Source organism: Macaca thibetana, chromosome 4 (genome assembly GCF_024542745.1).
Source record: "Macaca thibetana thibetana isolate TM-01 chromosome 4, ASM2454274v1, whole genome shotgun sequence".
Lineage (NCBI taxonomy): Eukaryota > Metazoa > Chordata > Mammalia > Primates > Cercopithecidae > Macaca > Macaca thibetana.
The window spans coordinates 128,098,252-128,126,014 of NC_065581.1; the positions used below are offsets into that span (position 1 = coordinate 128,098,252).

At 41.9% G+C, this 27,763-nt stretch overlaps 1 protein-coding gene across 3 annotated transcripts; it reads left to right on the forward strand.

Moving 5' to 3' along the window:
- Positions 1-1,006: 1,006 nt before the first annotated feature.
- Positions 1,007-27,763, forward strand: IL22RA2 (interleukin 22 receptor subunit alpha 2). 3 transcript variants are annotated; one of them, XM_050786648.1, is made up of 6 exons: positions 1,007-1,238; positions 10,802-10,927; positions 14,137-14,272; positions 17,464-17,642; positions 24,923-25,092; positions 26,951-27,763. In XM_050786648.1, exons 2-6 carry the CDS (start codon positions 10,867-10,869, stop codon positions 27,098-27,100), a joined length of 696 nt encoding a protein of 231 aa, XP_050642605.1. In that variant the 5' UTR covers positions 1,007-1,238; positions 10,802-10,866; the 3' UTR covers positions 27,101-27,763. The 3 variants fall into 3 exon arrangements, with proteins under 3 accessions (XP_050642605.1, XP_050642606.1, XP_050642607.1); XM_050786650.1 differs by lacking the exon at positions 1,007-1,238 and adding an exon at positions 15,762-15,857 and having other exon boundaries at positions 10,864-10,927; positions 26,951-27,492; XM_050786649.1 differs by lacking the exon at positions 24,923-25,092.

Here is a 27,763-nt window from a genome sequence, read left to right on the forward strand (position 1 = left end):
CACTGTGCAATTCATCCATGTAACCAAAAACCACTTGCACTAGCACAGCTATTGAAATAAAAATATCTAAATATTTTTTAAAAATTACCACTCCTTTATGTTTTGGTTTTCAGAAATAAATTTTAAAAAAATTTAAGAATAATCAAAGCAAAATCAATAGCATCTTTTATCCCGAAAAATAAGAGTGAAGAGCAGGAAAAGTTAACCTCATGAAGCCCTAAGTCCTATCAGTGGAGATTTTAAATAACATATTAGTGATCACAGTCCAAAAACGAATCCGAATTAAACTGACTCAGATTATTCATTGTGCTTATCACTTGTGTTTGAATAACAATGTTTCTTTTTCTTTTCTGAATTCAAGTTCACAAACTATTTTGAATTTTTGCATGCCAATTATTTCCAGAATGCAGAACTGCTTAGAGGACACAGGTATTACTCGGTGGAGTTATTAAGGTCCCAGCAAATAAGAAAGAACAAGTTGTTTCCTTGTTGTTGGCTCTATAGCTCTGTAGTTTTCCAGAGAGAAGGGTGGTTTTCAGATTATCATCCATTATGAAAGTTTTAAAAGATGCTCAGCTGCCTACCAAATCATAGGATGAAGGAAAGGGCCTAGCAGAAAGACAGTCGCTCTGACTTCCCTTCAATGGACAGCACCAAAGTCATACTGAACACCAGTTTTTAAAGACTTTTCTGAAAAAAATAAGAAACACTTAGCCCTTTGCTACCAAGACCCGGTTGAAGAAAATGCTGTTGGTTCCCTGAGGGCTGGCTCTGCTGTCTTGTGCATTTCTGCATCCCTGATGTCTAGCACAGTGCCTGGCATATAACAGATGCTCAGTAAACATTTGTTTGAGTGAATAAACAATTCGAGAAGCCAATGGACAAATCTTCTTTCACATCATTCTATCCCTTTATGGAATGTCTATTACAAGTGAAGAATAACACAATAGCGGTTTTATAATACTCCTCAGGCCCTGAGGCTAACCAGACCTGATTTCAGTCCTCACTTTATCACTACTCACTATAGAGCCCTGGTCAAGTTCTCTCCACCTCTCTATCTATGTCTCAGTTTCTTCATCTGTAACATCAAATGAATAATAGTACCAACCTCCTAGGCTTCTTACGAGGATTAACAAAGACAAAATATGGGAAAAACGTAACATGGTGTCCCATAATTATGAGATCTTATTATTGACACTACAGTGGTATTAAAATTACCAAAAGGAAGACAGCATCTTGTAGGTAAACTTTATTTATTTATTTATTTATTTATTTGAGATGGACTTTCGCTCTATCGCTGCCCAGGCTGGAGCGCAGTGGTACAATCTCGGCTCACTGCAAACCCCACCTCCTTGACTCAGCAATTCTCCTGCCTCAGCCCCACTGAGTAACTGGGATTACAGGTGCACACCACCATACCCAGCTAATTTTTGTATTTTTAGTATAGACGGGGATTCACCATGTTGGCCAGGCTGGTCTGGAACTCCTCACCTCAAATGATCCACCTACCTCCACCTCCCAAAGTGCTGGGATTACAGGTGTGAGCCACCGTGTCCGGCCACATCTTGTAGATAAACTTTAAAAATCTTTTTTCTTTGTTATGAACAATTTTAAATATATACAAAAGTAGAGTGTAATAAACCTGACAACCAGTTTCAACAATTATCAGCTCATGGACGGTCACCCCCTTTCCCAGGCCTTTGTATTATTTTGAAGCAAATCCCAGACATGATGCCATTTCATCTGTAGTACTACAATAGGTAGCTCTAAAAAAATAATAAAAATAAAACCCAAAATTCCATATCACACCTAAAAATAATGAATAATGATTCCTTAATTAGATAAATGGTTGGTCTACTGAAAGCCACAAGAAGAAAGGAAGAAGAGAATCAAGTCTGTTCAAGACAGGGGTTTAAGCAAGTTCTCCCCAGAGTCAACACGATGATGGAAATACCCATTGTCACCATCAAGGTGGACTCTCCCTGCTGCGGAGTGGGGCTGAGGTGGGGGGAGGGCAGGGAATGAAGCCAGCATTTCATGCCTGAAAGGAGTCAGAGCGGAGATCCCCTAGTGATTAAAACTTTCTTACTTCCCAAACAAAACAGCATTTCATTTGAAACAATTCTGTACAAATTCTTCTGCTTCCAGATTGATGGGAAATTAGAATTTAATTTTATCTTTTCATCTACCTTGAGGCCTTGTTGACAGTGTTGGGTTTTATGCAGGTTCTATTACACAATTAGAGCTAATTGAACAGTGACAGAACTGGTCTGGTTTGTGAAATTTAACAGAGCATGAACGCTCATGTTTTGGGGAGAATTCAATTATTAAATACGTTTTGCTTATCCCACTTCCCCTAATTTCCCCTCATTTGTTTGACAAAGTCAGCAACCCAGTGGAAACCTCAATATCATTCACTGCTGCTCTCATCATAAAACCTCGAATTTAAATATTTTCCTTTTATTCTTAGCTGGAACTTGGAGCAGTTTGATTGCTTCAAAATGAGATCTACTGGTATTGAAGCTGTTGAACATCAATAGTTCAAACCCAGATTATCATCCCCCATTTAAATACCAAGGTCAATGTGAAGTCTAGAGCTCAGTGGGCAACATTAGCAGGGAAGTGAATAACAATGCTGAGAAGGTTGCAAGCTAAGGAGCATGAGGAGGTGAAAAGGGAACATAAAATGTGCTGCATGTTTCTTCTTTCAAAGCAGGAGCTACCTTATAATCACCAAACACTTCAGTTGGAGGAGATACAAGCCTGGATTCAGAAGACTGACATAGAACAGAGGCGCTGGGAAACCTGATGTTATCCTCACAAACCTTTCCATATAGAGCTGGCCTCAGAAAGCATGCATCGCAACTGCCCTCCAATAACTGAAATTTGTTAAATGACAAATGATAGTGGCCTGGTCCACTGGGATCTGGTTTCTGAGGAAATTTCTGATAGGCTCTCTTCTAAGACCCTTTGATCAGGAATAAAGTTTTCCCTGCGTGGCCCCAGCTCCACCCAAGGCCTCACAGTCTCAGGCACCCAAGTGTCTAGAAATGTTCACAGGTGCTGGGTCATGGGGTTGGGATGGAGGGTCTACACTTGAGAACAACTCCTCTGCTCCTGTCTGTACGTGGAAGGCCATCCTTCCCTTTCTCTTTGAAGACTCTGCCTCCTCCACTTCAGCAGCACCCAGTCCTCTCCTTTCAGCACTTGAATTTTACCCCCTTCCCCTCCCACATTCTAGTCTTGGTTAACGGTTGTGATGGAGGGTGGGAGGCAAAGTGGCTTCACAAGCCGGCTTCTGAAACTTTTCATCTCCCGTTTAAGAAGGAGAAGAAAGAGACAGAGAAGGCTAGATGAATAGAAGTCGTAACCCTGCCATAGCTCCTTATTATCTACTTTTCCCTTGAGAAGCAAGCTTAAGGAAGGCAGGGGCAATGTCTGTCTTATCTGCTGCTGCATCCTTGCTGCTAAGACTATTTCCTAGTTTATGGTGGGACAGCAAATATTTGTGAAATGTTATTGGATAGGTGGACGGATAGATACTGCTTAGAAGCCATCATTATTCCTTACTAAAGGAGTTACTCTACCAAGAACTTGAGAGTATACAAGAGAAAATAGAAATCAGTATACATTTCCCCTTTTGATCTAAAGAGCCTCTCTTTTTAACAACGACGACAACAAAACCTTTATGAGTTGTGGAGGCCAAAGCAACTTCATCTTAGATGCTAATCTGCCATGTTGACTTCTGATTAATCCTTTTCCAGGAAGCCTTCGAAGATGTCTGGTTTATCTATTGTTCCTTGTATGAGAACATATACTTGTCATAAGTCCTGCCTGTACGTCAAAAGCACCTTGATGTTATCATACTTCAATTGTCACATACATCCCTTCTGAATCACGCAGGCCCCTTCCCAGTGGTATGTAAGCCCTGGGTCTGTTGCGGGACAATCAAAAACTGGAGAGACTGAAAAAAGTTGAGGAAAGTTTATTAAATTAAGGTGATCACCGGCTCAGCTAGTCTGAGCCCCAAACAAAGGGCTTTTCCCACTTTTAAATATCTTAAGGTGGGAACCACGTGAGGCGGGAAGCGAGCTACAGAAGCAAGAAACAAAGGCAGCATTACAACATTTCTTACATTTTGAGAAAGAAATGTCTTGCAACCTAAACTTATCACTCTGGTGACCCTGCAGCCATGCAGGAATTCACCGGGCCTTAGGGGCATTAGGGGTTGACCAATTTGGACTTCAAAGAAGAAGTCATAGAGCAAGAACTCTGGGTCACAACATACTTGGGGCTGCCCGTTTCCAGGATCACAGACCGAATAACTAGTTTGGTTATAAACACAAGTTCTTGTATGAGTCCCTGTACACTCACAGTAGGTCTGGTATAACAGAGTTTTAGTCACACCTTTTCCGGACCAGGCTTCTATCATACAGTGATGACGGTCATCCTGGTCCCCTTTTATAACCATAGGTGAAAGAGTCAGTGGCTTCAGTATTACTAATATGATTAAACTTACACTATGCATGGGCACTTTTCTAGGCAACAAGCTTGGCAGCATTTGCAGAGATAACAGGACAGCAAAATAATTACTACAAGTAAGAGTGTAACTATGTTTGTAAATTTAAGCCACATTTACTTATGTATCATTGACTTCCTCAGGCTTCAGCCATGCATAGACTAGTCAGCTTCCGTTTGTGTGACTAGAGCAGGGCTCAATGTTTCCTCAAGCTTCAGTCGTGCGTGGACTGACCAGCCTCCGGTGTGGTCAGAGCAGGGCAGTTGTCCTTGTCAGCAGTGGCTTGATTTCACCACAGGATCAACCATGTCGGGTGGTCTGGGTTTTGTTGACTGGTCCACTGGTCCTGAGCGGTGGCTGTTGCTGGTTTCAGCCGGCTGTGATGAACCCAAGGTGTGATACTTGCAACTCTAACAGCAGTGGGGGTAGACAAGATCACAATATGGGGGCCATCCCATAAAGGCTGTAAAGTGGTTGGGTTCCCATCGTTTGACCCAGACAGAGTCTCCAGGTTGGAAGGGATGTACTGCATCTGTGAGGCTAACAGGTGTTCTTTCTCTTACTCACCCTGTATTTCCTGCATGGCCTCACCTAAGGCTTGCTTTGCCTTCTTAAGGTTAATTTCCCAATTTTTAAAATCTCCTTTTATCTGAGTTATGATGGGGGTGTCGGCCAAACACTATCTTACAGGGTGAATACCCAGTTAATTTAGTAGGAGTGCACCTGACTCAGAGAAGGACAATGGGCAGCACCTGGTCCCACCTTAGATGCGTTTCATGGTAGAACGTTTTTAAAAGCTGTTTGAGTGTCCAGTTTATTCTTTCAACTTTCCAGAACTCTGTGGGTGATAAGCTGTATGCAGTTTTCATTTGACTTTTAACCTCTGCGTCAGCTGTCGTATTATTTCTGCGACAAATGCTGGGCCATTGTCTGATCCTAAAGTTAGAGGCAGTCCGAATCTAGGAATAATGTCCTTTAGTAAGATTCTAGTTACTTCCTGAGCTTTCTTTGTCCTGATGGGAAATCCCTCGACCCAACCTGGGAAAGTGCAGACAAACACTAGCATGTACCGGTAGCCACCGGCCTGAGGCAGCTCAGTAAAGTTCACATGCAGGTTTTCACAGGGTGTAGCTCCAGTTTCCAGAATCCCTGAGGGCCATGTTGGCCCCTGCTATGGATTGTTTGGGGCACAAGTTAAACGTTACTCACAAATGGCTCGAGTGATGGCGGTTAGGCGCAGCAATAGAAATGCCATCCTACAAGAGTCTCTAACGCAGTTTTTCCCATATGTGTTCCTTGATGAAACTGTTTTATGAACCGGGGGCTATTGCTTCTGGGATGGCTGGTGAGCCTCCTGTTTGAGAACTTCCACCAACTTCCTTTCTGGTAACTTCCACTTTCCTGCTCAAACCAAGCCTTTTCATTAGAGGAGTAGTTAGGGGGTTCCTTAAGGGGAAGCTCCAATAAGGGCATGGCAAAGATTTCCTCTTCCTTCTTAGTTACCTCTGTCATTGCAGCTCTTTTGGCTTCTCTGTCCGCCTTTCTGTTTCCTCTAGCCTTGTCACCTCCTCCTGTTTGATGCCCTTTGCAATTGATGACGGCTACTTCTTTTGGAGCCCATACGGCTTCTAAGAGCTGCTCTACTTACTTTTTATTTTTTATTTCCTTTCCTTCAGTAGTTAACAATCCTCTTTCCTTATATATGGCTCCATGGGCATGCAAAGTGGCAAAGGCATACCTTGAGTCAGTATAGATGTTTACTGATTTTCCTTTGGCCAAAAGCAACACCCTAGTAAGAGCTATTAGCTCAGCTCTTTGGGCCAAAGTTCCAACCGGCAGAGGGCAGGCTTCGGCTACTGAAGTCAGTGTTGCCATTGCATATCCAGCCCATCTGACACCTTTAGATATGAAGCTGCTTCCATCAGTAAACTATTTAACATGTGGGTCTTTTAAGGGCTAGTCCTTTAAGCCTTTTCAGCTTGAGAAAACCTCATCCACAGTTTCCACACAACAGTGATACCCTGGGTCACACAATGGGGGCTTTCCGTGCTCCGCCCATTCTATTGGCAGCAGTGTGGCTGGATTTACAGTATTCACAGTCTCCAAGGTTATGTCGGGGTTTTTACACAAAAGTCCTTGATATCTTAACATCCTAGGGTTAGAAAGCCAGCGATGCCCCTTCTGCTCCATCAGGGTAACAACTGTTTGGGGCACCCAAATTATTACCATTCCTCTGTTGTTGGGACAGTAACGGTCATTATCATGGCTTTTCTTTGACCTAGATTTAGAGTCATGTCCCCTTCTGGTGCAAAGGAGATTTGTGCTTGCAATTTCTGGAGCAAGTCTCTTCCTAACAAGGGCACTGGACAATTTGGCATTCATTCTTCTAGTGTCCCATCTGCTTGCATCTCACACGTTGATCTCTCTCAAGCCTAGGTTTGCCCTCTTGTCCTGGCTTAACTTCCTGGTTTTGCCTAGTTTGTCCTTTATCATGACCGCAACCATGACCACATCCTCTCACAAAACAAGTTTCTCTTCCAACTAAGGCCGCCACCAGCAAGTCTGCCTTTTCCTTAGTTCTGCATCTAGCTTTTCTCTTGGCCTCCTCATTCTGATTTACAAACACCTTAGTAGCCACCTAGATAAGTTGGGTAATATTCATGCCTTCAAACCCTTCTAACTTCTGAAGCTTTTGCTTTATGTCTTCTTGTGCCTGGCTTACAAATGCCGCATTAACCATACACTGATTACCCGCAGCCTCTTGGTCAAGTGGCATGTAAAGCTGGTAAGCCTCGCAGAGCCTCTCATAAAATTCACTGGGACTTTTATCTGGCTTCTGGCGGACCTGTGAGAGCTTTCCGATATTGGTGGACTTTTTCCCTCCAGCCTTTATTCCATTTAGGGGTGCCTCTTGATACCGCGGCGAACTTTGTAGCCCTTGAGCCTGGTTAGGGTCCCAGCCTGCATCAGCCTCTATCTGGAGTGCTTGTACATACTGCCTGATATCTCTTGTGCCTGTGGGTACATTGTTCTCCAGCCACTGGAGAGTGGCTTGTATAACTCTACAGTGCTCTTCCATATTAAATAATGACAGAAGAAGTTGTTTGCAATCAGCCCAGGTAGGATTGTGAGTTAGGAAAATGGACTGCATTAGATCTATAAGAGCCTGAGACTTCTCTGTATAGGAGGGAGTATGTTGTCTCCAATTTAAGAGATCAGTAGTAGAGAAGGACTGATAAATGAAGAGCTGTTCTCCCCCTTGGACTTCATTCTGTGCATTCAAATAAATTTGTCCCCAGGTTTCTCAGAGTGGCATCTGCATTGCTTGCACGCGAACTGACCTAAGGCAGCTGACCTTATCCCCCTGGAGTTCCTCCCCTGGCTTTTCAGGCAAGGGCTCTGGCTCCTCTCTGCATGGTGTTGCCTGAGGGGTGCTTCCTTCTGAGTCTGAGTCTCCAGAGGTAGCCAGGGTAGCCTCCTATCTAAGCCTTGCCAGGGGCCAAGGGAGGATAAATTGGTGCATAGTGCAGTGGAATTTCTAACTCTTCAGGTGGGGCCTGTAGGACAGGTGTTTTGTTTTGTTTTGTTTTGTTTTTGCTTTTCCTGTGACTCCTTTTCTTTTCCTGATGCCTTGCAGCTTCTTTCTATTGTTTCTGGTTTTGTCTTGGCCATTAGAGTCTTACAGTAGGTCTCAAAGCAGGCCTGCAGCCACTTAGGGAGGGTCTGAACTACATTTAGCCAGGAGTCAATATATGGAAACTGATCCAGGTGCCCAGGCTGTTCTCCAAGCCTGGTAACCACCTGAAACACTCAGCCAGTTATCTCCCTGTCTATTGTCCCCTTGGCTGGCCACCCTACGTTAAAATATGGCTGTTTTATCTCAAAAAAGATTCTCAGTTTCTGTGGAGTTAGCTTAACCCCATAATCACCATTAAAATCTTTTTTTTAAGTTTTTCAGCATGCACTCCAGCGGAGTAGGCTTTGACGCTTTTCCTCCCATTTCCTCCCTCACGACGTGCTTTCACTCTCACTTTCACTCTTGGATCCCCCAGACTGGGTCCTATTATAGGAGGTTCGGACACTGCTTAGCCAGGAGCATGCCTTAATTCCTGTCACAGCTACCTGCAGCCGTGGAGCTGGTCCTATGGGCCGTATGCAGTGTCCTAGGTCTGGTTTTTCCCACACTCACCTCGGAGCACACAGTCCACACTAAGAGATCTGTGCCTCCCCACATCAACCCTGCCATGGTCTCTCCTAAGACCATCTTTCACACACTTTCACACACCTCCCCCATCCCCAAAATGATTTTCCTTTCTGACCGACTCACAAGCCTCACCTGCATCTGGTGTCAGTTAGAGTGTGAGATTCATCTGAATCAATGGGCCTCTCCCATTGTTCCAACCCCCTTGGATTGGACTAGTTGTCATGCCCTGGGAGGTGACCAGGCTCCCCTTCCATCCTTATGGGACAGGTCTTGCCTTAGGGCCCAAACCTTACCGTGGTTCATATGTCCGCACACTGTTCCTGTGACTGTCCTGCAACCCTTTCCACTGGTTCCAGTTGTGCCGTCGGGGGAAGGCTCCGGAATGTGGAACGGCTGTTCTCCTTCTGGGCTAAAACTCTCCCAGCAGGACCAAGGACCCCAGATCTCCCACGTCCTGGGACTCTAGCCCACAGGCAAAGGGGACAGAAAATCTGCCATCTCTAATCCTGGACTGGCCCCCAGAAATGTTGTGGGACAATCAAAGACTGAAGAGACCGAAAAAGGTTCAGGAGAGTTTATGAAGGTGATCACCGGTTCAGTAGGACATACGTCCAGAAAGTCTGAGCCATGAGCAAAGAGCTTTTCCTACTTTTAAACATCTTAAGATGGGAACTACATGAGGTGGGAAGTGAGTTACAGAAGCAAGAAACAAAGGCAGCATTACAACATTTCTTACGTTTTGAGAAAGACATGTCTTGCAACCGAAACTTATCGGTCTTGTGACCCTGCAGTCGTGCAGGAACTTGCTGGGCCTGTAATAAACTTTGAGGAATGTGGAGTTGGGGAGTATAGATAAGGTCCACTGTTCACAGAGAGAAGATAGGCTGTTAATATTCCCTTTTAACTTCAGTGTAACAGTGGGGGGGGGGTCACACTTTGCAGTAACTTTAAGAGGATTTTAACATTTCTATTACTACCACTATTAGGTTATAGTTGATTTCCTTAATTCCTTCTTCAGGTCTACAGGGCAATGGCATGAGGGTCCACCATCTTGTCTTGCCACTGTCCAGGACACACATATGGCTCTGTTCATAAGTCCCTATTAAATGCTTCTTTCTGAGAAACTGGATATGTCAGCCTTTTTCTTTGGCCTCGCAGCTTCCTTGGACTTTAAGGGTAGGTTTGCACAGACTCGCTCACTATGGAACATGACTTTTTTGTTCTTTCATGTATGATTTTAGTACCTCTAAACACATGTAGTAAAAAAAAATGGTAAGAAGAATGATATAATGAATCATAGAGAACAGATGAGCTGGTTCAATCAGATTTGAAAGACAATGTGAAAAAGATCTAATGTAGCTCAAAAGGAGTGTCTTCCCCATTCATCTTTTAAAGGAATCATGCAGTTTGACGGGCTCAAAATCTTTTCCCAGCTCACTGGAGACTGCATGTGAAAATGGAAGAGGAATAGGCATTAGCTAAACGGAGCCCAGGACCACTATGGAGTGGAGAAGGCTGAGGAGTATGGCAGGGAGCCCTGTGGAGAGCCAGAGGCAGCAGGAGGGTATGGGGCATAGCAGGGAGATTAATTGGGGAGCTACCAAAACGGAAGGAAAAGAGTGAATCAACGAGAGACACCTCTTTCTTTGAACCACTACCAGTGGGCCCGATAGCTGCAACTGCCAAGCATATTACTCAAAATCACCCTGGCTGCCAAGTCCTAGTCTTTGGCAGCCTCTCCGCCTCCTGGGGCCAGATTCCCTTAAGGCCCCACAAGTCGTTTCATTCACTCACCTGCTTGCCACTTGCACAATCCCTGCACTGCCCTGCCCTTTGGGTCTGCCCATCCTCAGTGTTTTGCCTTTCCACAGCTAACAAAGCCCCAACCAAAAACGAGCTTCCCAATAAAAACAAGCTTCCACATAAAAGTGGCAGCAAATGCTTTTTGAAGTGATTTTTATACTTTCATAACCTGCCCAAAATAAAATAATATAATGTCGTATCGAAATAAAACTGTAGTTGCTTCAAGGAACCATCTGCCTTAAACCCGGGAGTGATAGTCTGTCTGTGGATTTTAGTTTCCTCTTTGGTCCTGAGCTGGTTAAAGGGAACACTGGTTGCCTGAACAGTCACACTTGCAACCATGATGCCTAAACATTGCTTTCTAGGCTTCCTCATCAGTTTCTTCCTTACTGGTGTAGCAGGTAAGTGTTTTGTTTCTTTTTAATTGCTCATAGCTTTGTCATCTGAGTCCGATCAAGGATCTGTTAGAAATAGCACTGGTGCTTTTTTGGACTTTATAAAGACTGCAGCTTTTGATGTCACTAAATGACCAGAGCAGGCATGGGGTTAGTGTCTATCTGCAGCTTGAATAACCCCACATACACTTAATGAGTACCCACTAAAGAAAAGGCTCTCTAGAGGGTGCAGAGACTTCATACAGAACAAATGCACATCCATCTCTCTCTCTCTCTCTCCCTCCCTCCCTCCCTCCCTCCCTCCCTTCCTCTCTCTCTCCCTCTCTTTCCCTCTGGCTCTCATTCACCTTAGAATGTCTTTTACCTTGAAGGAACACTATATCCTCGTGGTTACCAGCACAGGCTCCTAAGCCAAACTGTCATAGTCTGGATTTCAGATCTGCCATTTACCATGTAGGAAAACTTGGGGACTTTACTTAACTGCCTCAATTTCCTCATTAGTTGAATGGGGATTCTAGGTCACTGTGAAGATTAAATAAGTTAATATATGCCAAATGCTTAGAGAAGTGCCTGGCACAGGATAGGGACCACAAACAGCAGGTGAGAATTCGTTTCTGGTATTCGTGGAAGACACTGCAGGAGTGTAGAGCATCTTATCACCACTGCATACTTCTGAGCAAGCCTGTAAGAATCCAAGTTTACAGATGGGTACCTCTCAGTGTAAGTGATTCAAGTAACTTGCCAGTTGTCTAGTGACTTATACATAAAAGCAATTCAAGCCTTAATCTTGCAGAAATGTTTGGATTTGAGAAGACTCTGGTCCTTGGTAACAGCAAGGGCACATTTAGCAAAATATGGCAGGAATTCAAATGCTACCAAAATGTTCCTGGCTCTGCATCTTACCAAGCCTGTAACCTTGAGTATGAGATGCAACTTTTTAAAGCCTCAGCTTCCTCATCTGTAGAATGCGATAATAAAAATATTTACCTTACTTGGTGACTGTGGGAATTAAGTAAGTTGTAAAGCTTTGAACATAGTGCCTAATATAAGTTAATGTTCATATATGTTCAATGTTTGATGAATGCCAGCCAGAAGGAGGAGGAGGAGAGAAGAAGGAAAAAGATAAAGTATACCCTCAGCTTCTAATTGGTCTGTCTCTTTCATTAGCTCCTCTCTCCCATGGCTTTGCTCTTGGCTTTCTGTTGGAGGGAAAAGGCAGGCTCTACAGTCAGACTGTCTGGATGCAAAATCAGCTTCACCATTTGCTGCCTGGCAAGCTCCTTCGGGTCTCCAAGGCTTCGTTTTTTCAGTCTGTAAGAAGAAGACCATAATGCACAGTACTTTCCTCATAGAAGAGCTGGGTAAATTAAATGAGTGAATGCAGATAAAAGTCCTTCAGTGCCTAGGCCAGTGTTATTACTGTTGGTGGTGGTAGCACTGATGTTACAAAAATGAGAGAAGAAATCCATAGACAGAGAGATAAAGGGCATTAAGCCATCTATCTTCATGTTAGCAAATCAATTCTAGGCAGGCCTTCAGGAAATTGTGCCTATCATCTCCTGAAAACTCCTGGAATTTTTATGTTCTAAAGATGATTGATCAGGCAGTGATTTTTGTGAGCAAAATCAATTGTGGCTGTAGACTCTTTCCAAGAACACAACACCGTTTGATGCACTGATGGTGGTCCAAACAATAAAAGCGAAAACAAATTAAAAAGCAAGTAACAGTATTCACACTATTTGGTTGGTAAGAAGAAAGGCCTGAGGAAACAGTCTTGTTCATTTGAAAATAACAAATCTTGAAAGTTCAGAGCTGAGACCATGGGCTTGGGAGTATTTTTTTAACCATCTCAATAATGTGATACAAATGAGCAAAGACTTGAAGGAGGTGGAGAAATGAACCATGTGAAATCCAGGGGAAGGTAGACCAGGAAAAGGGAAGGGCCAGTGCAGAGGCCCTAAGGCAGAGTCATCAGGGTCATGGTGGAGCAAGTGAAGGAGTCAACGCTGCAAACACAGGGGTCGGGGTGACAGAAGATGAGGTCAGGGAGAAAACAGAAGATATGCTCCCTGGCCGGGTGCAGTGGCTCACACCTGTAATCCCAGCACTTTGGGAGGCCGAGGCGGGCGGATCACTTGAGGTCAGCAGTTCAAGACCAGCCTGCCCATCATGGCGAAACCCCGTCTCTACTAAAAATACAAAAAAATTAGCCGGGCGTGGTAGTGGGCACCTGTAATCCCAGCTACTCGGGAGGCTGAGGCAGGAGAATCACTTGAATCTGGGGGGCAGAGGTTGCAGTGAGCTGAGATCGCGCCACTGCACTCCAGCCCGGGCGACGAGTGAAACTCTGTCTAAAAGAAAAAAAAAGATACGCTTCCTGACTCCTCCTCCTTCTGCCCAACTTCTTATGCCTTATAAGAAACCTTGAACCCTAAACAAAATTTTGCCAAAGTTCTCTTGCCTCCGTGTGACTAAAGGCAAGTGAGGTTGTAGCACCTATGTTGCATGATTCGAGGAAGAAAGCACAAGTCATGCCAGTGCAAAATTATCCCATCCCCTGCCATGATTAGTCTCAGAAACACTGGCCCCCCAGCAGGGTCTTGGTCTGTTTTCCTCATTAGCATGGCCATTTCATCTGAGGGATTATGCCTGGATACTTGGAGCCAGGATGTAGGCAGGTAAATGCAGCCATTCAGGAGTGGGACAGCAAAGGCAGACCTACTTGGAAGCAGGACCCAGCGATTGAGCAAGAACCTGTGAAAGGAGGGACTGAGTTCTGGGCTGAGATCCTGGAGCCAGAATTGGTCCCTAGCAAATTTTGCTTGAGTAGTACCAATATAGTGGTTCCTAAGAAGATGGCTGTTGGTCTCAGTGTGGGTCCTTCATCTCAGTCATTATATTCCATTGCTATTTGGGGATAAAATAATAGCAATATTTTTTTACTACAATTTACTTCCCCTACAGCCTGGGAAATAGGGTGGGAAGATAGCATGTACATGTTTATGATCTGGAACTCATCGTTCTGAGACTTTAGCGTGTATCAAAATCATTGCATTGAAGATTCAAAATGTTGATTTCTGGGCTCCACCTCTACTATCTGCACATAGAGCAACTACTTTAGGGAATCCTGATGCAGGTATTCCATTGAAAACTACTGCTGGGAACAACAGTGCTCCTAGCAACGTTCAATGTTCTTCCTTCTCTTATTATCTTAGGAACTCAGCCAGCACATGAGTCTCTGAAGCCTCAGAGGGTACAATTTCAGTCCCGAAATTTTCACAACATTTTGCAATGGCAGCCTGGGAGGGCACTTACTGGCAACAGCAGTGTCTATTTTGTGCAGTACAAAATGTAAGTAAATTGAGCCTCCTTCAGCTGACAGAGATGGCACTGGGATAACATGTTCTAGAATGCAATGGAGTGTTAGGATCTGAGCTTTTTCTCCATTTCAGAGGGGTTGAGAAGAAGCCAAGGTCAGGATAGCAGTGACTTGTCTCCCCTGAAGGCTGCCTGGGGACTCAAAATGCATGATGGTATGCAGTGCATTGGGCAGATACTTCAGCCCTAGACCTGCACCAAGACCTCACAGGCTCAGCCTTCACCTCCATAGTGAAGCCTGGCACATGGTGGATTCTCAATACAAGTTTGTCAAGCGAATGTTGGAAGTAACTTATTTAGCACATAACAAATACTCAGTGAATGAAACTATTGATAGTTGAAAAAGAAGTTGTGGCAAACATGGAGGTGAGTGTGTAAAATAAGTTTTTAATCTAAAAGTCACTTTCAGAGTGGATTTACTATTTAGAAAATTCTTTTCAAAAACTAATGAGTCTCGTAAGCATGAACACAAACTGGAACACGCTGCTGCATGTTCCTCTCGTGTGATACTCAGGCTACTCCTACTGGATCATTGCCAAAACTCAGATATAATCTACACCTTTCCTGGCTCAAGGCTTGGAAACAAACACTCCTGATTTGAAAATGTCAGGTTTTTCCACCCATATATTTTTGGGGGGCAAGGGGAGTTGAGGCTCAATCCTGTCTCCTGACAGTGAGACAGGAGATATTACAGTTTAACTTTCATGGTTTTTCACTAGAAATTCAGAAAATCAAATGCAGCTATGGCCAAAATAGCAATTTTTATCCCATAAATTCATCCATGTCTCTCCAGCATGGGGTAGGTCCTAGGTCAGATTTTCCCTCTAATTAATTTCAGAATGAATATCCCCAGAAGCATCTCCATCTTTAACCACTACTACTTCTCTCTACATATCTTATGTAACAATTGTAAAATTTGCAAATCTTTACAATGATCGTTTCTTCATTACAAAAGTAGATTTGTGCATAGCTGGAGATACTTTCAGCATGTAGGAAGTAAAGATTGGTACTATTTTTATACTTCTCCTTGAGCAGTATAAATAGGTCAAAAGTGAACCTATTTGTAGACCAAAGTACTAAGAAGATTAGAAACTGTTTTACCATGCATCTAATGAAGATTAAACTTCAGGACCTCATGCAAGGATTTTATATTTAAATCTTTTCTTAAAGAGGACTCCCAAGCTGCTATGGTTTGAGTTTGTCTCCACCAAAATTCATGTTGAAATTTGATCCCTAGTGTGGTGATGTTGGAAGTGGGACCTCCGAGGAGGTGTTTGGATCATGGGGATGGAGTGCTCATGAATGGCTTGGTACCATCATTGCTGCAGTTGAGTGAGTTCTCACTCTTGCCAGACTGAATTTGTCATGGAAATGTTTCTATCAGAGTGGTTGTTGTAAAGCCAGGATGCCCCTTGAGTTTGGCCTCTTCACGCGATCTGTTTTCCCCATGGACCTTCTCCAGCATGTTCTTATGCAACATGAAAAGCTCTCACCAGAAGCCAAGTGGATGCTGGCAGCACACTTCTTGTAACTTCCCAGGCTGCAGAACATGGGCTAAATAAACCTCTTTTCCTTATCAATTAGCTAGCCTCACGTGTTCTGTTATAGAAACACTAAATGGATTAAAAAGATTATATAAATTTCAGACCCCAGAATACCTGAATCCATTCCTGTCTCTAAGGGATTTTCAACAGCACAGGACAAATTTATAATTTTGCAAACTTTCACTTTGGTGTATCCAGTTCATGGACTATAGTACTGTTATATCCCTCACATTTAGAATGGGATAAACAATGAGATATTATGTTAAAAGAGAAGTCAGTCATTACAGCTAAGTTAAAGACTTATTATAAATAAATAATAATTTTAAAGCATCAAAGTATACTCAATACATGTTGTGGTACTGCTTTAATTGTGATAGAATGAAATTGCTATCACCATGTAGATTACTGAGTACAGATACTGTCAACCTTCCTTATTATGTGTCTAGAAAGTTAGATTTCAAGTCTTTCAATAAATAATTTGGGAAACTTTTCTCCCCAGACTCCAATTCCTTCTCTGTTCCCCACCATCACTTTGTTGCATTGGTCTGATTTATGGCAGGTAAGGAAACAAAGCGTGAATCTTCCCTTTGACTATTACACCATCCTGTGGCCTCAGGCTGAGTCAACCTCTCTGCCTCTTGCCTCACTACCTTTTTTCATGGGTTTCACTCCCCCTCTCCCAACCTCTAATTACAGGGCTCCATATATAGTCCTCACTAAAACTTCCCGTCAATTTTCAATAAAGAGATTAATCATGTATGTTGGGTAAGCAGCACCTGAGATGAAAAGTGGTAGCAACTTCTCAGAAGCAGCCACATTACTCAATAGCGAGCTGATGAGAAGTAATGAAAAACCACAAACACTCAAAACCACAGAGCATTAAGGATGTGGAGAGTGAGTATTCAAAAATGGAAGTCAGTCCTCACACCTGAAAGAACATTATGCCAACTATTAAAAAATAAGTTAAAACCCTTATGTTAGTGATACAGAAAGTGTCAGGGATGTTTATCTTCCAGCAAGACAGCACTTCAGGTAATGCTGTGGCTTCTATGTGTCCCCCAAAAGCTCATGTGTTTGAAACTTGATCCTAATGCAGCAATGTTGAGAGGTGGGACTTTGGGGAGATGATTGGGTCATGAGGATTCTGCCCCCATGAATGGATTCATCCATTGATGGATTAACGAATTAAAGTGTTATTGAGGAAGTGGGCTAGTTATAAGAAAAGTTGGTCTGTTTTATATATATATATGTAAAAGCCATGTCTCTTGAATGCCTATGACATCCTCTGCCACCTTAAATCTCTGCAGAGAGTCCCCACCAGCAAGAAGGCCCTCACCAGATGTGGCTCTTAGACATTAGACTTCCTAGCCTCCAAAACTGTAAGAAGTAAATTCCTTTTCTTTATAAATTACCCAGTCTCGGGTATTCAGTTACAGCAACAGAAAATGGACTTAGACAGTTAATAAGAAGGAATTTTTTTAAAGCTTCTGAAAAGTAGCCATAAGCTATCATGGTGATATTGATACTAGAATCAGGTATAAAGAATTATCAGTCTGAAAATATTGAAGACTCCTTGAGTGGAGAAAAGAAACTCAGATCTTTGCCTTTTCCCCGCTACAGATATGGACAGAGACAATGGAAAAATAAAGAAGACTGTTGGGGTACTCAAGAACTCTTTTGTGACCTTACCAGTGAAACCTCAGACATACAGGAGCCTTATTACGGGAGGGTGAGGGCGGCCTCGGCTGGGAGCTACTCAGACTGGAGCATGACGCCGCGGTTCACTCCCTGGTGGGAAAGTGAGTTCCATGGAGTTTCTTTGCCCTTGTTCTTCCTGCTTTTGGACAGCCCTCCCAGAGCACGGCTAGTGACCAGGCCTTGTGCTTTGCTGAAGGCTCTACATAGTTATCTCATTTGGTCTAATTATCAGAACAACTCTAGAAGATAGCTTTTATTATCCTAATTTTCTAGCCCAGAACATCAAGATGTAGAGGCTTTAGTCATTGGTCCAGTCTTATGACCTGTATTATACAAGTCAGGGTTCACATTTACTGCATCTGACTGAAGAGCCTGTGTGTGTGTGTGTGTGTGTGTGTGTGTGTGTGTGTGAGACAGGGTCTTGCTTTGTCACCCAGTCTGGAGTACAGTGGCACGATCTTGGGTCACTGCAACCTCTGCCTCCCTGGTTCAAGCGATTCTCCAACCTCAGTTTCCCAAGTAGCTAGGATTACAAGCGTGTGCCACTATCCCTGGCTAATTTTTGTATTTTTAGTAGAGACGAGGTTTCACCATGTTGGCCAAGCTGGTCTCAAACTCCTGACCTTAGGTGATCCGCCCCCCTTGGCCTCCCAAAGTGCTGGGATTATGGGTGTGACTCACCATGCCCAGCCCTCCAAAAAGTATTTTTAGACAGCAGAATTTGTCATAGTGCCCTAGTCCTTCCCCAAACATGAGGGTTAAGTTCATGAAAATAGAAGAATTTTCTGTTAAGGAAATTAGACTTTTAGTCTCACCTCCCCAAAAAGGCAGACCAAAAGTGCTTTCTCAGTATCCATCCTGAATGATATTTATTCCTCTTTTAGTTTAGTCACAATCATAGAATAATATAATCTAAGATATAGGTGATAAAATGAACCATTACCAACAGACATTGGCTAAAATAGTAGGGAAAAGAAAGAGAGAGAGAGAAGGGGTTATATAAAGATGTGCATAAATAGAACAAGAAAGAAAATAAAGATATTTACCACAGTCCTCATAATTGCAACTAATCATGAAGCTGTAGTTAATATTTATGACTTCTTCCCTCATTATAAACTCAACATTCATCTTCTTTTCAGCCAGCACTTCAGCTTTTTATCCATGAGGAGTTTCAGTCCTTTTGGTGTTTCCTATCTCAGCTTGACCTAACCTTACATTATTTTTTATTGCTGAATAGAGAAGCTCTAAGAGGCACACTTGAGGCTACCAAGAATTCTTCCACCTGACCCCAATGTATTTATTACTGTATTATGCCTTGAAAATCAGAATGAATCACCCCAGACAATATAAGAACCTCATTTTCTTTTTGTTAGCTAAATGGCACAAGGAGCTCCAAATGGTCAGGAGAGAGCCTCAACTTCCAATTTTTGGAAACCATTTTTGTTATAAACCAGAAGAATTCAAGGCCAAGCATATGGGAAACAAAAACATGTCATCATGTCATGAGTTGTTCTCTATGGATAACAGTCAGAGTTGCCCCTCTCACTTCCACTTCTTGTATCCTAGACCAGTGAATTCTGTCTATGGAAGAAATAGCACCATATATTGGCCCCAGGCTTAGTGAAGCATTTACCAATTGGAGCGTTTACCAATTCATATGCCAATTCACAAGACATCTCTCAAACTGAGTTTTCAATTATCCATTTCACCTTCCTATAAAGTCATGGATTTCTGAGTGACAAATATATGATATATATTTGTCCTGTGGGTCTTGAGACCTTACTTCACTCTTTTCACATTAAGTTCTTTGTCATAAGCAATATATTGTGGAGTACTATGCTCATGAATAAGGCATTGACTACATCTATGGGTGTATGTGTGGTCCCAGGAGTGATGAGGGGTCTGCTGATAAAAGCATTGAAGCAGTAAATAAAAATCTATAAACAGAATCTGTAACCAGAATCTATACCCAGCAGTAAAGAAAAACTATAACCAGTGTCTCTTGCCCCCTCCGTTTTGGAAGGGAACAAAAAAAAACCTACCTGCAACGAGATGGAAGATGAGAGCCCCTGGAATATGGCACTATACTAGGGGTTCAACATTGATCTTCCTTCCTGGAAAGGAAGATCACTCTGCAGTGATACTCTGAAGGTCAGACCAAATTTGGTAAGAGGAGATCCATATTGTTAAGTCTATATATATCCTCCATCATGTAACTATTTTGTTCAAGAGTCCATAGAGCAACTATAGGACACTGGGGAAATAGATTGTCACTGCATCCACTTAGATTTTTTAAAACAGCCTTATTGAGGTATAATTCACACAGCTTATACTTTAAGCATATAGCATACAGTTTAATGGTTTTTACTATATTCACAAATATGTACCACCATCATTCATGGTCAATTTTAGAACATTTTTATCACCTCAAAAAGCAACTCCATACCCTTTGGCTACCACCTTCCAGTCTTGCCATTCCCCTAGCCTGCAGCCCTGGCAACTATTAATCTTTCTGTCTCTATAGAGTTCCCTGTTCTGGATAGACTCATAACATACATGATTTTTTTTTGACCAGCTTCTTTCACTTAACATGTTTTCAAAGTTCATTCAGATTGTAGTATGTATCAGTACTTCATTCCTTTTTGTGGCCAAATAATAGTACATTATATGGATATACCACATATTATTTATCTGTTCCTCAGTTGATAGACATTTGGGTAGTTTCTACTTTTTGGCCATTATGAATAATGTTGCTATAAACAGTCATGTAAAAATTTTTGTGTGGGAGTTTTTTTGTTTTTTTTCTTGTTTGTTTTTTTGAAAGACAGGATCCTACTCTGTCACCTAGGCTGGAGTGCAGTGGCACAATCATAGCTCACTTTAGTCTTGAACCCCTGGACTCCAGCAATCCTTCTACCTCAGCCTCCCAAGTAGCAAGGACTATCAGGCATGTGCCACCACGCACAGCTGGGCATACATATTTCTCTTCGATATATACATAGGAGTGGAATTGCTGGGTCTCAAAGTAACTCTATGTTTAATCATTTGAGAAAATGCCAGACTGTTTTCAAAGCATCTGCACTATTTTACATTCCCGTCAGCAATATATGAGAGCTTTGATTTTTCCACTTTTTTTTTTTTTTTTTTTTTTTTTTTTTGAGACAGAGTCTCGCTCTGTCGCCCAGGCTGGAGTGCAGTGGCCGGATCTCAGCTCACTGCAAGCTCTGCCTCCCAGGTTTATGCCATTCTCCTGCCTCAGCCTCCCAAGCAGCTGGGACTACAGGCACCCGTCACCTCGCCCGGCTAGTTTTTTGTATTTTTTAGTAGAGACGGGGTTTCACTGTGTTAGCCAGGATGGTCTCGATCTCCTGACCTCATGATCCGCCCGTCTCGGCCTCCCAAAGTGCTGGGATTACAGGCTTGAGCCACCACGCCCAGCCGATTTTTTCACATTTTTACCAATCTTTTTTGACTATAGCCATCCTAATGGATATAAAATGGTATCTCAAGTGGTTTTTATTTGCATTTACCTGCTAATTAATGATGTTGAGCTTCTTTTTTATGTGTATTGGCTATTTTGTACCTTCTCTGGAGAATTGTACATTGAGATCCTTTGCCCATTTAAAAAATTTAATTGCATCTTTTGATTTTTGAGTTGTAAGAGTTCTTTATATATTCTGCATACCAATGTCTTATCAGATATATGATTCTCAGCTAGCTCCTCCCATTTTGTGGGTTGTCTTTTTTACTTTCTTGATGGTATCACTTGATACCAAGTTTTAAACTTTGATGAAATCCAATTTATCTATTTCTTCTTTTGTTGCTTGTGCTTTTGGTGTCATATCTAAGAATCCTTTGCCAAATCCAAAATCATGCAGATTTACCCTATATTTTCTTCTAAGAGTTTTATAGTTTTATGTCTTACATTTAAGTCTGATTCATTTTGAGTTAATTTTTGTATATGGTGTGAGGTAAGGGTCCAATATTATTTTTTGACATATGACTATCCAGTTGTCCCAGCACCTTTTGTTGAAAATTATCCCCATTGAGTGTTCTTGGCACACTTGTTGAAAATCAATGGACCATAGAAGTGTGGTTTATTTCCAGACATTCAATTCTATTCTATTGATCTATACATTTATCATTGTGCCCATACCACACTATTTTGATTATTGTTGCTTTGTAGTAAGCTTTGAAATTGGGAAGGGTGAGCCCTCCTCTTTGTATGTCTTTTCCAAGATTGTTTTGACTATTATGGGTTCCTTACAAATCTCTAGATTTTTTAAGACTGCTTTTCAGTATGAGCCTTTTGCCTTGCATTCATATGGCCACAGAAATATTCACATTCTGTACCCTAGTACTTAGGGATCCATCCATACACCTCTTCTAACTGGTGCAAGGTCCAATTAGAACCAAATTAATTGGATCATGTCCAAAATGCTAGATGCATTTCCCCCCAACTCTCTAATTAGCAAGAAGGTGGAATAGAGTTGAGCAAACTAATTCATGGTAACTCTCACGTTGTTTCTTGGATACATTGAAACTCAAGGCCAATACACTCAACCAGCAATTGTCTAGTGAGGAAAAGGAGATTTCATGACTAAACTGATGAACAGCAGTGAAGGGAATTCACAGATCAGTTTGATTATTATATTCAAGCCTAGAAATAGGGTCACATTCAAATTAACTTATCAAACAAAACTTCCTTCAGTCTAAGCCATTAGGCCAGTCAGGTAAGAATAACCAAAGACATTGACTGACACAGCTTTAGCTCAATTCTATTTAAATTGGGATAGTATTGAGTTAAGAAGGGTTTGTGTGTTTTCTGTATAACCACTCTCCCTAAAAAAATCAGAAAAGAAAAGAAAAAAGCTTTAGACTGGGTCCTTTAAAAAGTCATTTGATTTCAGGCCTCTTAGTAGAAGAGTAAGAAACCCAGTCTATAGCTACTACTCTTGTTGATGCAATAGTGAGAGAATCACCCACTCAGCTGCTTCCTCGCCCCCAGCTTTGCACTCTCTTACCACAGCTCCTAAGAACTTCTGAAGGACATATTTCAAAAAACATGTTTCTAGGTCCTCAGGACAGCGTGTTCCTGGCATCTGTGATATAGACTAATGAGCCAGCTGCATGCATTGGCTCCTCTGACACCTGTTTTTGAGCAGCAGGATATTATCTTAGATTAAGAAGTTATGATTTATGGTTTCTATCTAGAGACAAAGCAATATTTTAAAAACATTAAAAATAAAACAAAATAAACTTTCTTCAGTTAAAAGCAGCATTTAATACTTATATTTCAGTATTATTTGACCCTTGAATTGCTTGGATTAAAAATAGATGTGAAAGCCAGGTGCATTGGCTCCATGCCTGTAATCCCGGTGCTTTGGGAGGCCGAGGTGGGAGGATCACTTGAGGCAAAGAACACAGCATTCCAAGCAAGGGAACAGCGTTTGCAAAGGCTCTCTGGCATAGCAAATGCAAGGGACTGAAAGACAAGCAGTATATTGAAGAAGAACATGCAGGAAGGGGTCTATAATGAGGTGGGACTGGAAAGGTAGGGCATGTACAATAATTTTTTAAAGAGTTGTGACTTCCTCCAGAAAAAAGTAATTTTACTCGGGAGCCATATGATCAGACTTGTGTATAGGAAAGGTCATTTTGACTATATTTGGGGGAACAGGTTGGATGCGGATAAGTGAAGTAGTAGGTTACTAATAATAGTCTACAGGAGACAGAATTTGGCTGATGAAAAGGACTAGAGAAAATTTATTCCTGGAGGGACATTTAGTAAGAAAAATTGGCAGGACCAGGTGATAGATTGAATATAATGGTGAAGAGAACACGTGAAAGACTACTTCTAATTTTCTTGCATACATAATGGCTGAGATGTTTTTGATGGGGTTTGATGAAAAAGACCAGTTTGGTGGGATGCAAGGCAATAGAGATTATAAATTTGGTTTTGAATACGTTAAGTTTAAGATGCTTTTGAGAGATCCAAGGGACAATCTCTTCAGATCCAAGACTCAAAGGTAAAGTCTATTAGAGACAAAAATCTGTGAGTCATTTCATGCATACAGTACAGTGGGCATTGATAGGATTGCCTAGGGAGAGAGTAGTGATAGGCAGTTTTGAGTAAGACCAGATATTGAGGGATTCTCACCCAAAGATGCCTGAGTAAGAAAAATCTTAAAAGGAGACTAAGAAGCAATAGCCAAAGAGGTAGGAGGAAATCTGTGGGCTGATACATTCATGAATAGTGTGGGAAGGTAATATTTCAAGGAGAGAGCTGTTAACGAGTAAAGTGCTATGAGGTCAAATAATCTTGACTTGGTCTTGTAACACAATCACAATCCAGTGAATGGGTCAAGAAATCTAGCATCACTGATCATAAGCCAGGAGCCCTGAGATGTCCGCAGCTGACTCACTGATAGGCCAATGCCTGAAATATGTGCCTGACTACAAAAAGGACATGTGTATTTAAAGTTAACTATCACATTATTCCAATATAGTTGGAAAGTGATTTAAAAACTTATGGTTCCAAATTAAATAGCCTGGGAGTAGGAAACTCTCTTCTTCTAAAACACTTAGAAATTCTGGATAAAATAAAACACATTCTCCAAACTCCACAGAAAGGCAATAATGAAAATAAAGGGAATCCTCGGGGGGCCAAAACAAAGTACATGGAAATCAAAGGGGAACCAGAGGATCGACATAGTGACCCAGCTGCCCTGAGGGCGTTTGCTGGATGTGGTAACTAGACCCTGAGTGGTAACAGCCACTCCCAAGACAAAAGACAAGGTTTTAGGCCAGCACAAGGTAGGGAGTTATAACTAATACCCACACAAAAATCTTAGAACCTCCAAGGGCTACACTGTCAATAAAAAATCAGACTAGCCTAGGTGTAGTGGCATACACCTGTAATCTCAGCTACTCAGGAAGCTGAAGGAGAATCACTTGAGTACAGGAGTTAGAGACTAGCCTGGGCAACATAATGAGATCCTGTCTCAGGAAAAACCCAAAAGCAACCAACCAAACAAACAAACAAAAGGCGGACTAAGAAAGCCCTTCCAATAAACAGAGGAAAGTAATTTGTATGTTTCCGTCTTTACTCTGCTAAGAATCTAACACCCCCTAAATTTATAAAGGTTTGAGATTCAAATACATGTGCAATTTTCTTTTTTCTTTTTGTTTTTGTTTTTTGACATGGGTCTCACTATGCCGCACAAGCTGTAGTGCAGTGGCATGACCATAGCTCACTGCAACCTCAGCCTCCCTGGGCTCAGGTGATCCTCCCACCAAGCTGATTTGTCATTATACATAATGTGTCTGTATATAATACATTCATTTGATGATTTCTCAAAGTTTTACTTTTTTTCTCCAGCAAAAATAGATCCTCCAGTCATGAACATAACCCAAGTCAATGGATCTTTGTTGGTAATTCTCCATGCTCCAAATTTACCACAAAGATACCAAAAGGAAAAAAATATATCTATAGAAGATTACTATGAACTAGTATACCGAGTTTTTATAATTAACAATTCACTAGAAAAGGTAAGTTCAGATGAATAGATATATTTAGTGTTTTCTCTTTTGTTTATTTAACCAGTATTTTGGTCATATGAGATGTCCTCTTCTGCTACTCTGCCTCCTTTTATTTTTCCTTATCTTTAATTCCTTCTTACTCTCAACCAGTATTGATCCACCATTGGTGCTGGCATCACCATCAGAATGTGTGTGTGCCCTTTCCATCCTTCGGTTTGTCTCCACGGTTTTCCCTGCATATCTAAAGATTGGTATTAACAGTATTTAATTCCATGTGACTGCCACAAATAATCATTTTTATGGGCTTCGCATACTTTATTTATTTATTTATTTTATTTATTTTTAGACCAGGTCTCACTCTGTCACCCATGCTGGAGTACAGTGGTGATCATAGCTCACTGTAGCCTCTAACGTATGGGCTTAAGTGATCCTCCTGCTTCAGCCTCCTGAGGAGCTGGGACTACAAGCATGCACCATCACATCCAGCTTTTTTTTTTTTTTTCTTGTAGAGGCGAGATCTCACTATGTTGCCCAGGCTGGCATGAGCCACTATGCCCAGCCTCACACCTTATTTTAAAATAGCTTTTGAATCACATGATTATTTTTGTGCCAGTTTTGCTTTTTTTTTTTTTTTTTTTGACACAGGGTCTGTCTGACTCTGTCATCCAGGCTGGAGTGTAGCAATGCAATCACAGCTCACAGCAGCCTCAACATCCTGGGCTCAAATGATCCTCCCACCTCAGCCTCCCAAGTAGCTGGGACTACAGGTACATGCCACCATACCCAGCTATTGTTTTTTGTACTTTTAGTAGGGACAGGCTCTAGCCATGTTTCCTGGGCTGGTCTTAAATTACTGGGCTCAACTGATCCGCCTGCCTTGGCCTCTCAAACTGGTGGCATTACAAACATGAGCCAACATACCCGGCCTTGCTGTGGTATTCTAATCTACCATCGGTGCTTCTGTCTGGACTTGGTGGATAATTGAATTTGTTCCTTTTTTGGTGTCATCTAAGATTAGGGGTTTTTGTTGTAAGGAGCAGAAACCACAGTCCAACTTGTTTAGAAACAAAGGAGGGAGGGATTATTAGGAGATAGGCAAGCAATCTCAGGGACAGAGGCAGGACTTAGAGTGCCGGCAGGCTTAGTGGTGACTGGGAAGGGAAACAGAAGTCAGTTCTAAGGGATCCTGCTCTGTCTCTTGGACTTTCTGTCTCTCTGTGGCCACAGTTGCATACCTGTAGTTATCTCTGCTCATCTCGCTGCACACCATTCTCGCTGCACACTTTAAATTCTTAAAAAGAAAGCCAAGTCGGGTGGCTCATGCCTGTAATCCCAGCACTTTGGGAGGCTGAGGCAGGCAGATCATTCGAGGTCAGGAGTTCAAGACCTGCCTGGCCAACATGGTGAAACTCCGTCTCTACTGAAAGTACAAAAATTAGCCTGGCGTGGTGGTGTGCATCTGCAATCCCACCTACTTGGTAGGCTGAGGCACGAGAATCCCTTGAACCTGAGAGGCAGAGGTTGCTGTGAGCCGAGATAGTGCCACTGCACTCCAGGCTAGGCGATGGAGTGAAACTGTGTCTCATACAACAAACAAAATTCTTAAAAAGAAGACTCTGACCACAGGGTCAACCAGCCAGCAGCCCTCAAGGAGAAGTCAAGTTGCACCTACACAGCTACTTGCCTTGTCCCTTTACCTTTACCTAGGCTATGGCCTAGGACTCTAGGAAAGAAGGGTGTGTCTGGGAAGAAACCCCACAACCCATCTACCGCTGTGACCATGTACAACTTGTTAATTTAAACAAAAATACAGCTGTGACTTAATGACAGCCATTTACCAACTGATTATTTTCTCTCTTGTGTATAGGAGCAAAAGGTTTATGAAGGGGCTCACAGAGTTGTTGAAATTGAAGCTCTACCACCACATTCCAGCTACTGTGTAGTGGCTGAAATATATCAGCCCATGTTAGACAGAAGAAGTCAGAGAAGTGAAGAGAGATGTGTGGAAATGCCATGACTTGTGGAATTTGGCACTCAGCCATGTGGAAATTCTGAAGCTCCCTGAGAATGGGATGACTCGTGTTTGAAGGATCTTATTTAAAGTTGTTTTTGTATTTTCTTAAAGCAATATTCACTGTTATACCTTGGGGACTTCTTTGTTTACCCATTCTTTCATCCTTTATATTTCATTTGTAAACTATATTTGAACGACATTCCCCCAAAAAATTGAAATGTAAAGACGAGGCAGAGAATAAAGGGTTCTATGAAATTTGGAACTTTATCTCTGAATGTAACATCCCTAATAACAACCTTCATTCTAAGACAGCAAAATAAAAATTTAACAACCAATGAATAGTATTTAAGAAAATATTGAAGTAAGTTTTTTAAAATAGCGTTACAGACTGAAGCAGTCCTGAAGCAATAGGTTTTCACTCTCTTATTGAGCCAATTAAATTGACATTGCTATGACAATTTAAAATTTCTATATGGATGAATATTTTTCATGCATTTCTATTTTATATGAATATATTTTTATGTATTTATTATTATTAAATATTTCTACTTAATGAATCGAAATTTTGTTTTAAATTCTACTTTAGGTAAATAAGAACAGGTGTTGGGGGAAAAAACTTATGATTTCTAGATTGATATCTGAATTAAAACTATCAACAACAAGGAA

Coding starts and splice junctions, on each gene's coding strand:
- IL22RA2 (XM_050786650.1), top strand. CDS start 10,867: ATGATGCCTAAACATTGCTTTCTAGGCTTCCTCATCAGTTTCTTCCTT. Junction 10,928..14,136: donor CTTCCTTACTGGTGTAGCAG/GTAAGTGTTTTG, acceptor TTATTATCTTAG/GAACTCAGCCAGCACATGAG. Junction 25,093..26,950: donor TTAACAATTCACTAGAAAAG/GTAAGTTCAGAT, acceptor TCTTGTGTATAG/GAGCAAAAGGTTTATGAAGG.